Source organism: Bipolaris maydis (genome assembly GCF_028858645.1).
Source record: "Bipolaris maydis strain C4 unplaced genomic scaffold PSV08scaffold_14, whole genome shotgun sequence".
Taxonomy (NCBI): domain Eukaryota; kingdom Fungi; phylum Ascomycota; class Dothideomycetes; order Pleosporales; family Pleosporaceae; genus Bipolaris; species Bipolaris maydis.
In genome coordinates, this window is record NW_027093870.1 from 1,150,139 (window position 1) to 1,165,036 (window position 14,898).

Sequence of the window (14,898 nt, forward strand, 5' to 3'; positions counted from 1 at the left end):
CAACCAAACAAGCGAGCCAGCTCCCCGCGAGCCAGCCATCCATCCAGAATAGGGCGTGCTACACCTCTTCCACCCACCTTGCAAACAGTACTGTCCTATGACTCTATCGCATCTGCGTATTCGGCCCTTCCTTCTATAGCCAATGGCTCGACGTACTCGTCCACTCACCGATTGGGGCTCCTGCGGCTCGCTCACGCTACTCCGGCTTGGTTCAATTAATCATGCAGATGTCACCCGCATGGCCTATCCGTCACTGGAACACGCTTCGCAGCGCTCGCCAGTCTCCACATTCACCTTGAACATTTTGTGCTACATGGCAAGCATAAAAAGGTAAAGATGCGTCGACTTGGCCGGTCCGACTGGCTCTGGGTCATGGGCTGCTTTGCACGTCAGCGATCGACTCCATCACTCTCTCTGCAACATCAACTCCAAGCGTACACACCCCCGCGCGCTGCACGCCCCCTGATGATGGTGTACGTACGCAGACATGTGCCTGGCCTACTGACCCGGTTGTTGGCTGGCTGCCTGATCCTGAGTGGCGTCCTTTCACAGATCCTCCACCAGACCCGGCCGGTGAGGCGGTTTGTCCAGAGTGGCAGCTTTCATCTTCCCTTCTGCCAGTACTGTAGGGCTCCAGGACTACCATGACTATCACTTCCTCATACACATGCACATTGCAACAGTGCCCCGCATGTGCTATCCTATCAAACCTCGTTCGCCTTCGATACACGATCCCGCTGCTGCCCGATACAACCATGGCCATGCGGCGAGGCGTCCGTTGAAGTAACTGCCCACATAGGCACCCGCGCCACCAGAATGCCTGCGTCGTATCGGTCGTGGCCATGGACTGGAATATGCCAGCCACTCGGCACTCCTTCCGCCTAGCACAGTCCCAAATTATTTGCTTTATCTGCCGGCCGTGCCCGCATGGCCGAAGGTTTGTACTACCCTCCTCATATCTGATCTGGTATCACCTCGATCATCATTTTCAATAATATCGGCATGCACACCTGGTAGCTTGTAGTTAATCAATTCTACTGTCTAAAGCCTCTAGGAGCCGGGAGCACGATTACCGCCCACCTTGTGGTCATCAACCACTCGGTTTCCGGGTTTGTTGACCTGTTCCTGGAGTATTGAAGGAGAATATTGGGTAACCACACCTACGTGATTAGTCGCGGCTAGGCCTGCGCCATTGAGCTCGCTATTGAGCATTAGCATTCCCGAGCCTTGCCTTAGCCTCAAAAAATTACTGTTGTCTCACGGCATAGCAAGTTTCCTTCTTTTCGGCAACCCAGGCTCGTTGCATTGCAGGTGAGGTACGCGAATTGGGGTACTTTCCTGGAGCTTGATCCGCGAGTCTTCTGTGGTCTTTACAGGAAATGCCGACGAAATCTCTTACTGCACTATCCGTTTGTCTTGTGTAGAATTATCTACGCTGGGATCATATCCAAGGTACACTGGCCACTGGTTATGTATAAACACAGAACAGAAACCCCCTTCACCTACAAGACATTTTGCTCAAGAACAATCTTTCCAACATCTTGCCCATCAGATCTGACCAGGATGCTTCATGGAGTTTCGACCACCGGCGACGCTAAACTTGTACGGTGCCCAAAGAGAACTCTCGAGAGATTACGGCATCTAAACGAAGCTGAGATCATCACTCTCTTCACGCCAATTGTCCCACACCCTCCTTCTACAACACTGGCAAAAGACATGGATCCCTTTGAACCTTTGGGCCGGGTGCTGCCACGAAAAGTACGACATGTCCCATACCGCCTCGACTACGGAAAAACCGAAACGCACGCCGACTTTCTGCCTTCGAGTGGAGCAGTTATAGTTGTTATTTGTGCGACGGCCAATGTGCTCGGATATGATGCTCAAGCCTTTGAGAAACAGTTGCAGTTTACTCGGGGCATAGCAAAGGACATCAAGGAGAACAACTCGATAGCCGGTATCCCTTTTGCAGTGCTCCTTATCAGTAATGACGCTGCTGGAAGGGGCTACATTAATGCCAGCTACGATCTCCCGGCAGTTATTACAGCCAACGATTATACAGCTGCAGCGTTGAACAATGCTGTCCGAGTTTTGTTTGGGATTTGAGAGTGATGAAGGGTGGTCTTTTGTGTATCACTATCTGGATGTTTTTTTTTTGCGCTACATCACATTGGGGGGTTTTCGTGTTATGGAGGTAAGTGTCATTGAGCGGTATCTGTGTAGCGTTCCAACTGCAAACAATGGCCTTGTTAGCTTAGGCATGATGCAACATGTCATTGGCTTTAGTCCGAATTTATTGTTTTCTTTACATACGTCATGATAATGTATCCACCACCTCACTCAGCATTTTCATCTTGGTGCTCATCTCAACTCAGCAATACAATAGCACTGATGTATTCAAACAACCTAGTGAGAATACTCTTCACTGCCCACCATACTCTACTCGATAGTGAAATTGAAGGCTGAAGAAAATAGAACCATGTCAACAACGCCTGAGGTGGAAAAAAGTAGCTCGCCCCACTCGACCTACACGCGCGCATGCAAGGTCAATGTGATTAGTTTCTGCACACCGTGCATTGTGCATATCACAGCGCATATAGAGACGCTCACGTGAGGTCGGTGCCATGCTAGACAAGGAATGTACCTCGTATGTATGCAGTCTACGTGGCAGACAGGTACAAGGGGAGGGGGAAAAGTAAACTTTGTACATTGGGGAACGAGTACGTAGCCATGTTGACTTGGCGCCTTGGGGGCGTTCAACGAAGAGAGGATAGCAAAGGTATTAACATTATATTTGGTATCTCGTATCCGTTTCTGAGTGTGGATAATGACGTTTGACTTTGCTGTGGACTGACTGCCAGGTATTGAATACGCAGTAAGGATGGCAGCAGGATAAATGGTTCGCGTCTGCCTTGATACTTTGTTCCAAACACGCATATCGCTGCGCATTACACTCCTCAAAAACACACTGTCATACATCTCCAAAAGTTGCATTGGTAAACGCCATAACCCCTCTAATTCCCAACAAGTGTAACTGCTCTCATTCGTGCGGACATGTACTCCGTCGTTCTATGGCTCCATGTAGGCCCTTCCACCCGCGGGGAAATCGCCTCCTAGGGCAGCATTGGGTGATACACTCATTTTATGTGCGTCATTGGCAAGCGATTGTTGGTTGCCAGATACATAGTAGAGGATACGATTTGCGATGATGGAGAGATGTTCGGGGAGGTATAGCGAAGCGGCGATTATGAGAAGAGAGAGTAGGAGGAACAGCACAGAGTCTGTAGTTGTTATGCGTTAGTTTTTTTGTCTTTCTTGCTTCTTGCGCCATGTCTCCGCCAGAATGGTAAGGGAAAGGGGTGTAGGTGTTTGGCGGTGACCAGAAGCGCACACATGTGGGACAAACGTACTGAAGATGAACTTCTCGGTCGATGTCAACATGTATAGGGAGAAAGTGACTTCATATTGGTATCGCTTGCGCTGGAACCAGCGCAACATGGTCGAGGGATACAACATGGCTGCAAGGAGGAGTGCGGAAGCCGAAGCCAAGAGGACGCCTGTCGCGAGGGATGTCGTGTCAACCATAGGAAACAGTAGTACAAGGTGACTTAATAAAGGGTTCGGCCGAGGGATTTGCGTAAGTAGTTGGGGGGGCGCGGCGCGCGGCGGATTTAGAATGGCATGGAAATCGGCGTAGGTGAGGGAAGGGGAGATTGATCAGTTCAGGGACCGAGCGGATTTGGAGCAGGGGTCCGGCGTGTTGCTCCGCTCGCTCTCCACTCATCTCATGACGCGCACGACAATTTGTCAAATCGCATCGCTGGCCAACAACGCACAACAAAGTTTTCCCCGTGTGTCAATGCTGCTACCACAACATGCTGCCGATGCGTTGTCGCTAGCCTTGAAGATCTGAAAAAAAATGCACCTTCTCCCGCTCATCCCCCGCCTCGCCCTCATCCGCGCATCTCCTTCCATGTGTATCCAACATGCCGCATTCCACAATACCCCTGCGCTCTTCCCCAAAGCTCTTCCGCCACGGCCTGTACTCGATGAATCCGACCTGATAGAGAACTTCCTCAAGGGCTCTGGTCCCGGTGGTCAAAAAATCAACAAGACATCGTCTGCCGTGCAACTGAAGCACATTCCAACAGGCATTGTCGTCAAGTACCAAGATACGCGGTCCAGAGAGATCAACCGAAAGATGGCAAGACGCATCCTGCAGGACCGCATTGAGGAGCTGGAGCTGGGAGAAGATGCTAGGACAAAGGTCAAGGCGAGAGAGAAGAGTAAGAAGAAGGCAAGTGCAGCGAAGAAGTCGAAGAGGAAATACAGAGCATTGGAGGAAGCGAAACAGAGTGGGAAAGAGGATGCTTCTACGGATGTGGATGCTGGGTTGAAAGGGGTGGAAGGTGAGGCTGCTGCACCAGACTTGGTGAGAGGTGGCGATGTAAGCAAGGCCGCAGGTGATTGAAGGCGGAAAGATACAAGAAATGATTCACACCAGAAAAACGCACACTGTTATGTGCTGTTAGACATGGACCCAGCAGGCCTGTAGCCTTTGACAAGGCCGGCTTTGCAGGGCCCGGCCGCAAGACTCGACGTTTCGACGCGCGTTTACAGCAAGCTCACGCGCCTGAGTTGTATAGCTGGAATCAGAGAAGGAGGGACCAAGCAGCAGAAGTCTACACAACGGCGAACAAAGCCATCGCCAGCTGTCGAAGCAGCCTGTCGAGCCAGGCGACACGTCGTATATCTGGCTTCAACGCGTGTCGTAGTACGTGTCCAATATATCCAGCATCCAGGTCTGAGGATACCACCAAGCCTGCCACGCGTTGTGCGCCCAGGCTAGGTGTACATTTCGCCTCCATTCACGTCGTACGCGCTTGCAACGCCACAATCCATCTTCCTCAAGCAACTGGCGGCATGCCAGAAGACCCAATGAAAAGGATAAGAGCATTCGAAGATGCGACCAGCAAAAATTGCCCCGCCGAGATTCCCGAAGGAAGCTCGTGACTTATCCACACCGCGCTGTGCAATGCAGGCGAACGAGTCAGACGACTGAATGCTTGAGCTCAGTGCGTCGCAAGAAGGTAAGTATGAGGAATCGAGAAGGGGACGGGGGATGGGGGGCTTATATACTGGCAGGGAGACGCTAGCCGCTAGCGTGCACGTGACCCAGGCTGCCATCCACCCTGTGGCCGCCAGCCTGATTCATGGACTGGTTCAAAGCGGGGCAAGTGGAGTGAAAGTGTTTGTGCATGTGAGTGTCAACACATCTTTCACGATTGAGAGCTTCAAAGCCTTGTCGCAGTACGTTACAGGGCACCTGTTCAATGGAAACTTATGAACAGGTCGCTATCAATGTGCACAGGCACTTCGCACTGGTCCCTCTCCCAGGGCCACCAGTCCTTCAATCACTTTCCATGTGCAGATTCCTGGCATCTTTTTGGATTTGATTCAATGTCCTCTTCGCTTGGAGTATTTCTTGCAGATACAGGTACCATACAGCCTGTCACTATCGTCTTCAATACTTCCTCCAGAACCCGTTTTGAGCCGTACCTGGATACGGCTGTGCCCAATCCAACAATTTGTCGCGCATTGGCTCTATCCATGTCGATTCTAAGTAGGATTCTCACCCTCAAAAGCCTTGGCTCGTAGTAACAGGTTGAACAAAGTCTCTGACGAGAATAACAAACACCACAGAGCTCTCTTCGGCATATCACTTGATAATAATAACGAAATATGAGTGCGACATGAAAGTTGACTCAAAGCATTGCGTCACCGTGAATGGTGCTCATTCCAGCAGTGTTCATGTACAACCCAGGCTGAGACTACAAACGAGTCCTACACGGTTCACTCCTTGCACTTCTTATGTGTATAAACACCACATATTTCTCCTCCCGGAATCCTTCTCTTCTACAGTGTCGTGAACTGCGCGCCAGTTTCTTGTAACTACGATATTCAATCTTCACTATCTCTTTTCCCAAAGACAAAGTCACCATGAAGTCCATCATCGAGTCCATATCCCACCGCTTGTCTAGCCCTAGCAGAAGCCGCTACAAACGGTTCCCTATATCTCATGACGAACCATCGGTAACTGAAGGAGACGGCACTAACGGCCGAGGATCTCCCGAGGACAACGTCCCACTTCTCAACTTGGATCTCCTGAACATCAAGCCTGAGGATCGCCAGTGGTTCACAGACGTCAATATTGCTGTACGCGACCTCGCAAAAGGTTCAGAAGATCAAAATAACTACGGACACATCCGCCGCATCGTCTCAAACGCCGCTCACATCCTCGATAAAGAAGTGAAGCATCATGAATGGGCTCGCAAACTCGACCCCCTCATCATATGGGTCTCATGCATGGTACATAGCGTGAGCAGGCAGTTGTATAAAGCTGCAGAGAAACCATGCGATCAACTTGATGTCATCGACGACTTCCTCAAGTCTTATGGCTGCCCGCTACCGATTCGTCGCCAAGTAGCCTTCATCACCATACGGGTCACTGTTGAGATCGAAGCGTACGATGTCGGCCCCATGAAGGTGTTTTCGGACGAGTATCCCGCTTACCGCGTGATACAAGATGCGCACTTGCTTGGAGAAATGGGCGCTATTGGCATCGTCCGGTTCTACACGTTCTACGGGACATTTCCACCCGAGCGTTGGGACTCGACTGTGAAGATGGGCGAATTGGTTGAAGACTACTTGAGCCAATATGTGCAAGCTATGAGGACGGAGACTGGGACGAATATTGCGGAGGAGCGGTTGGAGTGGATGAAAAAGGAGTTTCTGCGTCAGTGGGAACGCGAGGCTGATACGAGCAACGTGTAGACTGTGATACTTGAGGTCTCGGGGTACTCATGTTGTACGACAGCGTTCTCGGCTCATTCACATCTCACATGTAATTTCCTACAGTAAAAAATCCAAGCACTGATAGTCTCTGAAAAAAAAAATCAATCTAATTCTTGTAACGCCCGTTACTCCTACATTCCATGTAACATGCACTGAAATCAATCCATACCCCCACTTTCCCATATAAAGCATTCCTATCAATCTCAAAAACCAACAAAAAAGAAAGCAGCCAAAACACCGCTTACAACCCCTAAAGTTACTCCTCCCACTCTACTCATTACACTTCCAAGTAACACTAAACGTGTCCCCATTCCCTGCCAAACACATGTCCAAGCTCGACCCCTCAGTGACCACACACGGCAGCCTCTCCTTACCCTCACAGTAGATTCCCAAGGGATCACTTCCAATACCCACAAAGTCGCAGTTCTTGTAGTCGGAATCCGGAATGTCAAAGCGCTTCGAAAGCCCTACGAGCGTCGATTCCTTGTAAAAGGGAGTGTCGGTGCAGACGTTGAGGGACGAGTCGCGGGGGTTGCGGTATATGACAATGGATTCGGTGCCGTCGCCTGCCGTGAGTTTGCCTGCGTGGTAGACTTGGTCGGCCGGTGAGGGCTGAGGCTGAGGCTGAGGTTCGGGTTCGGGCTCAGGCTGGGGCTCAGGCTGTGGCTCAGGTTGAGGCTCTGGTTGAGGCTCAGGTTCAGGCTCCTGAGGTGGCTCAACGGGTGCGTCGGTGGGCTGGGGATCAGCTGGGGCGGGCACGTTGATTGGAGCGTCGGCTCTGGGGAGCGGACCGTCGCCGTCGACGGGGAAGGGGTAGCCTGGTACTAAACCGTCGGTCAAGTCGAGGGTGCAGGCTGGTGCTTCGATGGTCGTGGTAGTGGTAGAATCGGAGACGCCGCAAGCTGTTGTTGCTGTGCAAGTGGGATCTTTGCATGAAGTGGTTGTTGTAATTCCAAGGTCGTTAGTGCCGAAGCTACATCCTTGTGTACACACATTTGCCGTCTGGGTTTCGCAATCGTTGGGGTCTTCGTTGTTAGGTGGTGGTGGAGGAGGTGTGATGGTTGGATCAATGGGTTCGACCGGGTCAGGCACTGGGTCAGGCACCGGGATTGGGTTCTCAGGATCTGGCACAGGAATGGGGTTGACAGGGTCCGGTACAGGAATAGGGTTTACAGGATCGGGTACTGGAATGGGGATAACTGGTCCAGGAATAGGAATGGGAATGACTGGGTCTGGAACTGGAATGGGATCAACTGGATCAGGCTCTGGAATAGGCTCGACTGGGTCAGGAACCGGAACAGGCTCGACAGGATTGGGTTCCGGAACAGGTTCAACTGGATCGGGCTCTGGGATAGGGTCGATAGGCTCTGGCACTGGGCTAGGATCCGGCAACGGAATCGGGTCTACTGGAGGTGGTAAAGGGATTGGAATGACAGGAAGATCGGGGTCATCACTTGGAGGATCTTCTGGATTATTGTTCGGAGGATCAATGGGTTCATCGGGATTCTCAGGTGGGTCTGGGATAGGTGTAGGCGCAGGAACGATCGGTGTTTCTTCGGGATTGTCGTCAACTGGAGGTGTATCAGTTGGTCCTGGAATAACATCTGTAGTATCGCCTGGTACAGGATCTGGATTGGTGATTGGTATGACCAGTTTCGGACACATGTCATCACTGAACAAGAACACAAAGCCATTGAGGTTGACATTGTTGTCTGCGTTCAACGATAACAAATTTGGACCGATGGTGATGGCTGGTCCATTGGCCTCGATTGTTGAAGTTGCATCATCAGGAAGGCCATTCACAACGACATTGGATGGACCTGGACTAAGAGTGAGAGTTGCCTCTGGTAAATTCACAATCGTCGGGCATGGAGGTGGATTAGCCTGTGGAGCTGGGCGAGCTTCGGCGAGGTAACTGTTTAGAAGAGAGAGAAGGACTGCGGAAGAACAGGAATGATGCATGATGCTAGATGGAAGGAGAGTAGAGCTAAGAATGTATGAAAGGTATGTTGGTTCAAATGATGCTTGATGCACTGGAGATGATGAACATTATATACACAATGTTCTTGCCTTTTTCCTGGAATAGATCCAAGTCCTTGATTGTCCGTTCTTGCTAGCTATCCTCAATCCATCACTGCCATGTTTACTTCGGGCATTCGGGAAAACTCATGGGGCGAGGCGCACAACGCTGCACACTATTTTGGGTGCTCATTGTGGCAGAGAGAGAATGTTAGTATTTTTGTATACACTTGAAACGAAAGTCGCTTGCCTTAAAAGTACCCTGCCCTTGGAAAATGGAACCATTGGCTGTTTCTGGGAAACAAACGCAGGGGTCTTGTAGGATGAGAGGCGTGGGCGGCTAAAGCACCCCGCTGACATAAGAACTCACCACTTGCCCTTAGCAACTTCAACCTGGAGCCTTAACTTTTACTCTTCCATCAAATCCTTTGCACAATTTTAGGATCACTTTGAAACGATATCATGGATCACACAACCGCCGAGAAAATTTACGGCCAGATTGTTGCGGCAATCAAAAGCAAAGACATTGAGGAGTTCGACCGAATAGTCCAAGACAACCCAACCTGGCCCCCGCAGGAACATTGGCTTGGACATCCACACGATGCTGCTTCCCGTTCTGGGCTTCCCATGTTCAAAGCATTCCTCAAGCATTTCCCACAGACCAAGGACTGGGACTGCGGCGAAACTGGCGATGTTGTTGGCGCTGCTGCGATGACGGGCGATATCCCAGTCCTAAAGTACTGCCTGGAAGAGCTTGGACACAATGCTAATGAAGGACGCATCTTCTTTTCTCCAGTAAGTTGCCCGTAGTGCAGTAAATACGAATATCTGAAATAACCCTGGCCAGGTGTTGTACTTTCTCAACTCTATGAGAGATACGACTATACCTGGAAAGAAAGCTGAAGTGATACAAATCCTTGAACATTACGGTGCGACAATGGAAGGAGAGCCTGGCAGTATCATCCATCAGCGGTCGCACAAAAAGCGCAATGGCAAACTGTGCTGGCACAAGAACGACCCGGTAGATTGCCCAGACTACGTGGATGACGAGAAGTCGGGCGTCGTTGAGCAGGCCAAAAAGCTGTTCGGATGGAACAACCCCAGGAGTAGCGTAGAAAACCCTGCTTCTGAAAGCCAGGAAAAGCTGGCCCCTTCTTAAAGGAGTATGTTGGTTTCAAGTATGTAGAATGAAGACGGCAGTTGGACCTAAGCGTTACCATCAATTGAAAGTGCCTTGCCATAATTAGATGCAGTGTCCTGAATTTAGAGTGAAAATGCGTGTAAAGAAACTGCATGGTGAGGCCCCAGTAGATACTTCCCCAACACTATCCTTGCCGCTAATGAAACGGCTTGCCTGATTTCATGGGGGTGGCTTGGTGGTAAGCTTCATAGATAGAATCAGTATACAGTCTTCAGCGCTTACAGAGAAGGAAAAAAGAGCATATAACTACATCTGAATATCTTCCTGAATTCCCATCAGTACACTGTCTCCAATCTCCTTAGCAACATCACCTTCATTCACTTTTGTCTTTCATTGCAGTTCGTCTCATTCTTAGCACAACATGAGGTTCCAGTCTCTTCTTGCGTTCCCCGTCTCTCTCGCAATTCTCTGGAGTGCTGCTGGTCCGTTTACTAACGCAGCACCCGCTCCTCTGCCTCCTGACGCTGGTAAGTATTATAAGCTTTTCTATACTCCTACATACTAATACCAGCAGTTACAACGAACATTGAGCTCCCTAGACATGTTGAGCATATCTTATACGGTTCAGGTGTCGAAGATGTCAATGTCACCACCAATCATCTCGTTCGCCGCGGTTGCTTCCCCAGCAAAGAAGTAGAAGATGATATAGGCCCTACGACATGCGATGGTAGCGTTCCCCCGCTCGAGGAATTACGAACTCAAATCCAACGGTGGGGCCAAGTAGCTACTAGAAGACCCGCCTTTTATACTTCTCTTGGAGCAGGCGGGGCGATCAAGACAAGCAAATGCTGGGTCCAAACACACCCTGACCTGATTGCGCCGGTCCCCAACCCGCCGGATAACCTTGGCGCGGTATTCTTTGATGATATCGTGGACAAACGTTACGAAGCAGTCGTCTGGCCGGCAATGAGCGCGGGCAGACAAGTCAGCTATCAGAAGTTAATCAGCCAGGCTATGGCTATGGAGAGTCAAGGAGAAGTGTGGATCTTTACGAAAGCCGATGTAAACTTCGATGCGCTCGACCCAGACAACACATGGTAAGTCATTGTTATTAGTTTGAAGGCATAGTGATATGCAGCTGACAGAATACTACAGGAAGAACTGGGAGCTCCCAGCACTCACCCGCAATGACAAGGTGGACAGGATCCTCCGCACAGACCCCACTGATGGAAGTGACCCGCCAATCATCCAGGAGATTTGGAAAAGAGGCGATCCACCCACGGCCAATGAGCCACGAGGGTTGGTAGAATTTTGAGTTGTTGTCTTGGAGAGAATTGGAGTGCCAAATTCGGGTAGTTTTGTGGGTTCAGATTGGAGGAGGTTTTGTTTGGCGGTCAGGCGTTCATGGTGTCATGTCTATTTTTCGCAACATTAGAATGCTAGAGGGGTACATACTACATATTGCAAGCCACAACAGTATTGATCCGCTGGACATATACGAGTGGTAATACGTCACCTATGGGAATCTCGTTTGGCGTCCTGTGTCTCCTTTTTCTTGAAGTTTGGGCTGCTAAAAATAGACGTTCGGAGTGGGGCGAGCTTCCACCTTGCACCGATATCCACTCAGGCGCGCTAATTATACTCCACAACTAAGTAAGGTAATAACGGCCAGTGCTAAGCCTTGACGGCTTTTCTTCACCCTCTCATGTCGTAGGTGGCGAACTAGTGCTTCGGGATTTCAGCAACCAAATTACCGGAGTTCTAATGCGACCGACGGCATCGTGTCGCGCGTGTTCAAAACACATCTAACGTGTCTTCCAGCAAAATGTCCACACGACAAGATTCTCCATGCTGTACAACATTGTGGCTTTTCTCTAGACATGTCGTGGCCATTTTGTTTTTTTTTCGACGAGGACCAGGGATTACTTTTCGTCACGGCTATCCGTGCCGTGGGCTCGGCGAAGTAAGCTCGTATTAGGAGCTAGGCCGCCCATTAGTTTGCGATGGGTACAATGCGCGCTGCCTTTAGCAATCAGAATCGGGTGCTGGCTCGTGGAGTAATAGATGAGATTTTGTCGTATCTGGTGGATCGACGACAGGGCATAAGCCTGACGCAGGTACACACGACTACGACAAGGAGGCGACTACCACCGCAGATTAGCTGTTTAAAAGCACCCTTTCCCTCTGGGCAAATCTTCTTCCTCACGGCCTTGACAATCACATTTTAGTGTGGGCATCGTGCGTTCCTCCGTCGAAGCCGTTGTTTCCTTAATTTGTTTACTTTTCCCCACCCCTGGTTGGGGTAATATCTTGCTGACGGTAGGATCAATACTTAATTCTCACATTGCGCCATCCTCAACGGTACAACCTTAATTCTTTTTCCTCCACCAGGATGAAGTTTCTCATTCCTCTTGCCGTGGGCCTAGTCGCCGTATCGGCCACGCCCACCGCAGTGCTAGACAGGAGGGACGTCTCAACTGACGGATCATGCGGCGGAACTGCCGGTCTTACATGCAAGGGTTCTGCGTTTGGAGATTGTTGCTCGCAATACGGCTATTGCGGAACCGGTTCGGCATGGGTGAGTAGTTTGTGGAATGCAACACAACTTCGAGGCTAACAGCGGACAGTGTGGAACTGGATGCCAGTCTGGCTTCGGAACGTGCGACGATGGTAGCAGCAGCCAGCCCTCGCCTTCGCCCTCAACTCCGGTCCCTTCACCGGTGGCAGCACCTGAGGGCCTCGTCAAGTGTTTGAATGGAAAGGAAGTGCCCTTCAAGATGAGCAGCGACGAGGAATACGCACAGCTTGCAAAGCCTTACAACTTGCGCGTACCCTTCAACCCTGCCGTCATTGTCCTGCCAACCACTGAACAGCATGTCCAAGATGCTGTTGTCTGCGCTGGTGAGCAAGGAATCAAGTGCCAAGCCAAGTCGGGTGGTCACTCATATGCCAACTTCAACACCGGTGGTATCAATGGCGCCATGCAGATCAACCTTCAGTCTTTCCAGACTATTGAGCTTGCCAATGATACTGGCATTGCAACTGTTGGAGGCGGTGTTCGCCTAGGTAACCTCGGTGACGGAATCTATAACCAAGGCAAGGCTGCTCTCGCTCATGGTACCTGCCCTGGCGTAGGCATCGGAGGCCACTATACCCATGGAGGTTACGGTCAAACTTCCCGTAACTGGGGTCTTGCTATGGACCAGATCGTCGGTGCTGAGGTTGTTACCGCTGACGGTAAGCTCGTCAAGACGTCAGCCACTGAATCGCCCGACCTCTTCTGGGCTATTAGGGGTGCTGCTGATTCGTTCGGTATCGTCACCAAGTTTTATCTCCAGACTCATGCTGCCCCAGACAGCATTACGTACTTCTCGTTTGGGTTCCAGGGTGTTCAGGATTCCAAGGATGTCTGGACCAAGACCTTCCTCCACCTCCAGGATGTAGCTACCAACAGCTCGGTTGTGGATAACCGTATCTCGTTTGGTGTTTACCTTGACGGCTACAAGAGCTACAGTCTGAGTGGCGCCTTCTTTGGCTCTGTCGACGAATTCAACAACAAGATCAAGCCTGAGCTTCTCCGTGGCCTCCCTACACCTTCCAGCCCCTCGGTTGAGTCCTTGGCCTGGTATGACTACCTAGTCAAGGTTTCCGGCCAGACGACCATCAAGGTATCCACAACTGACTACGACGAGCACGAAGACTTCTTCGCCAAGTCTGTAACTGTCCCCGAATCCAGCGGTCTTACATCCGAGGCCATTGGTGCGCTTTATGACCACCTTCAATCTGCTACTTCTCAAGAATGGTACATCATCATGAACCTGTACGGTGGACCCGGCTCAGCCATCAACAAGAAGGACATTTCTTTTGCCGCCTACGATGACCGCAAGAGCCTGTGGGTGTTCCAGAACTGGGGCTATGGCGCTACACCCATGGATTTCATCAACGGCATCAACGATGCTATCATCAATGCTGAGCCTCAGACAAATTTTGGCGCGTACCTGAACTACGTTGATCCCACGTATGATGCTGCCACTGCTCACAAGCTATACTATGGTGAGGAGGTGACAGCGCGCCTGACCGAGCTCAAGGCAAAGGTCGATCCCAAGGGTGTCTTCTGGAACCCTCAGGCCATCGGTGCTTGATTGTATGGGAGAGATGGAATTCTAATACGATTGAAATATCATAAACGAACAATTCTTCATGCCCTCATGAATCATATTGCTGTTTAATTATCGCGCGTCTTAGTCGTGCGTGTATTACCTAGAGGATAAAAACAGGACCGTCAAAAGGAAAAAAAGTGTAATATTGTTTATACACGTCTCCATGTCGATGATTGGTTGCATGTGATGCTGCTGTACAGGTTGTACTATTCCCTAAGGGAAAGTTACACACGTTCTGCGAATTAATGCTGCTTTGTCTTGCAAGGAACACGAGGCGCAAGCGAATTCCGCCAGGATCCTGTATGATATCCACCTAAACACTTATCCTTTGATCTCAACTTTTGCTGGCTTGAAACAAGTCTGGCAGATCTCCTTTTCACCCTCTTTAATCACGGTTTTCTTTTCAGACGAGATTATTTAGGGCCCCCAGTTTCGGTATGTTGCATGATGGTTGTCGGGTCCGTTCCCTTGGCCCCACATTGCGGTGATGAACCATTAACGGCTGTTTGGTGGACTATTCAAGGGACATTATTGAAGCACCCAGGTATTCCTAGCATGAAAGGAGCGGGCTGTGGCGGTCACCCAACAGGCAGCGTGTTGAGAAGATCAAGTGGCTGAACACCTGAGCAGTGCATAATCCGAACGCACCAATGAAACATTTCAAAAGTTACATCTGCTGCCACCCCTGTGCTTTCCTTCTCTGTTTTCATCATTCTCTCTCGACTC

General features: G+C 50.5%; 8 protein-coding genes across 8 annotated transcripts; 6 read left to right on the forward strand and 2 right to left on the reverse strand.

Moving 5' to 3' along the window:
- The first annotated feature begins 1,592 nt into the window (after nucleotides 1-1,592).
- Nucleotides 1,593-2,304, forward strand: PSV08DRAFT_330300 (uncharacterized protein). Its single transcript, XM_014218766.2, has one exon. The coding sequence runs from the start codon at nucleotides 1,717-1,719 to the stop codon at nucleotides 2,101-2,103; it is 387 nt and encodes a 128-aa protein (XP_014074241.2). The 5' UTR covers nucleotides 1,593-1,716; the 3' UTR covers nucleotides 2,104-2,304.
- A 577-nt stretch (nucleotides 2,305-2,881) lies between these two features.
- On the reverse strand, nucleotides 2,882-3,696 carry PSV08DRAFT_365504 (uncharacterized protein). Its single transcript, XM_014218767.2, has 2 exons — nucleotides 3,408-3,696; nucleotides 2,882-3,278 (listed from the first exon to the last, which is right to left on the reverse strand). Exons 1-2 carry the CDS (start codon nucleotides 3,580-3,582, stop codon nucleotides 3,067-3,069), a joined length of 387 nt encoding a protein of 128 aa, XP_014074242.1. The 5' UTR covers nucleotides 3,583-3,696; the 3' UTR covers nucleotides 2,882-3,066.
- A 220-nt stretch (nucleotides 3,697-3,916) lies between these two features.
- Nucleotides 3,917-4,540, forward strand: PSV08DRAFT_365505 (RF-1 domain-containing protein; the record flags this gene model as incomplete). Its single annotated transcript, XM_014218768.2, has 1 exon — nucleotides 3,917-4,540. One exon carries the CDS (start codon nucleotides 3,917-3,919, stop codon nucleotides 4,466-4,468), a length of 552 nt encoding a protein of 183 aa, XP_014074243.2. The 3' UTR covers nucleotides 4,469-4,540.
- A 1,457-nt stretch (nucleotides 4,541-5,997) lies between these two features.
- PSV08DRAFT_404895 (uncharacterized protein) lies at nucleotides 5,998-6,900 on the forward strand (the record flags this gene model as incomplete). Its single annotated transcript, XM_014218769.2, has 1 exon — nucleotides 5,998-6,900. The coding sequence occupies one exon, from the start codon at nucleotides 5,998-6,000 to the stop codon at nucleotides 6,829-6,831; it is 834 nt and encodes a 277-aa protein (XP_014074244.2). The 3' UTR covers nucleotides 6,832-6,900.
- A 222-nt stretch (nucleotides 6,901-7,122) lies between these two features.
- Nucleotides 7,123-8,814, reverse strand: PSV08DRAFT_355700 (uncharacterized protein; the record flags this gene model as incomplete). The annotated part of the gene is made up of 1 exon (XM_014218770.2): nucleotides 7,123-8,814. One exon carries the CDS (start codon nucleotides 8,812-8,814, stop codon nucleotides 7,123-7,125), a length of 1,692 nt encoding a protein of 563 aa, XP_014074245.2.
- A 475-nt stretch (nucleotides 8,815-9,289) lies between these two features.
- Nucleotides 9,290-10,035, forward strand: PSV08DRAFT_15253 (uncharacterized protein). Its single transcript, XM_014218771.2, has 2 exons — nucleotides 9,290-9,666; nucleotides 9,719-10,035. The coding sequence occupies exons 1-2, from the start codon at nucleotides 9,334-9,336 to the stop codon at nucleotides 10,028-10,030; spliced, it is 645 nt and encodes a 214-aa protein (XP_014074246.1). The 5' UTR covers nucleotides 9,290-9,333; the 3' UTR covers nucleotides 10,031-10,035.
- A 398-nt stretch (nucleotides 10,036-10,433) lies between these two features.
- On the forward strand, nucleotides 10,434-11,327 carry PSV08DRAFT_355702 (uncharacterized protein; the record flags this gene model as incomplete). Its single annotated transcript, XM_066092921.1, has 3 exons — nucleotides 10,434-10,539; nucleotides 10,587-11,109; nucleotides 11,168-11,327. 3 exons carry the CDS (start codon nucleotides 10,434-10,436, stop codon nucleotides 11,325-11,327), a joined length of 789 nt encoding a protein of 262 aa, XP_065948237.1.
- Nucleotides 11,328-12,375: 1,048 nt separating this feature from the next.
- PSV08DRAFT_330320 (carbohydrate-binding module family 18 protein) lies at nucleotides 12,376-14,545 on the forward strand. The gene is made up of 2 exons (XM_014218773.2): nucleotides 12,376-12,590; nucleotides 12,640-14,545. Exons 1-2 carry the CDS (start codon nucleotides 12,405-12,407, stop codon nucleotides 14,152-14,154), a joined length of 1,701 nt encoding a protein of 566 aa, XP_014074248.1. The 5' UTR covers nucleotides 12,376-12,404; the 3' UTR covers nucleotides 14,155-14,545.
- The last annotated feature ends 353 nt before the right edge of the window (nucleotides 14,546-14,898 follow it).

Excerpts from the sequence above, each read along its gene's own strand:
- PSV08DRAFT_330320 (XM_014218773.2), top strand. The coding sequence starts at position 12,405 with ATGAAGTTTCTCATTCCTCTTGCCGTGGGCCTAGTCGCCGTATCGGCC. Across the intron at positions 12,591-12,639 it reads GCGGAACCGGTTCGGCATGG|TGTGGAACTGGATGCCAGTC; the intron begins GTGAGTAGTTTG and ends AACAGCGGACAG.
- PSV08DRAFT_330300 (XM_014218766.2), top strand. The coding sequence starts at position 1,717 with ATGGATCCCTTTGAACCTTTGGGCCGGGTGCTGCCACGAAAAGTACGA.
- PSV08DRAFT_15253 (XM_014218771.2), top strand. The coding sequence starts at position 9,334 with ATGGATCACACAACCGCCGAGAAAATTTACGGCCAGATTGTTGCGGCA. Across the intron at positions 9,667-9,718 it reads GACGCATCTTCTTTTCTCCA|GTGTTGTACTTTCTCAACTC; the intron begins GTAAGTTGCCCG and ends AACCCTGGCCAG.
- PSV08DRAFT_365504 (XM_014218767.2), bottom strand. The coding sequence starts at position 3,582 with ATGGTTGACACGACATCCCTCGCGACAGGCGTCCTCTTGGCTTCGGCT. Across the intron at positions 3,279-3,407 it reads GACCGAGAAGTTCATCTTCA|ACTCTGTGCTGTTCCTCCTA; the intron begins GTACGTTTGTCC and ends TAACAACTACAG.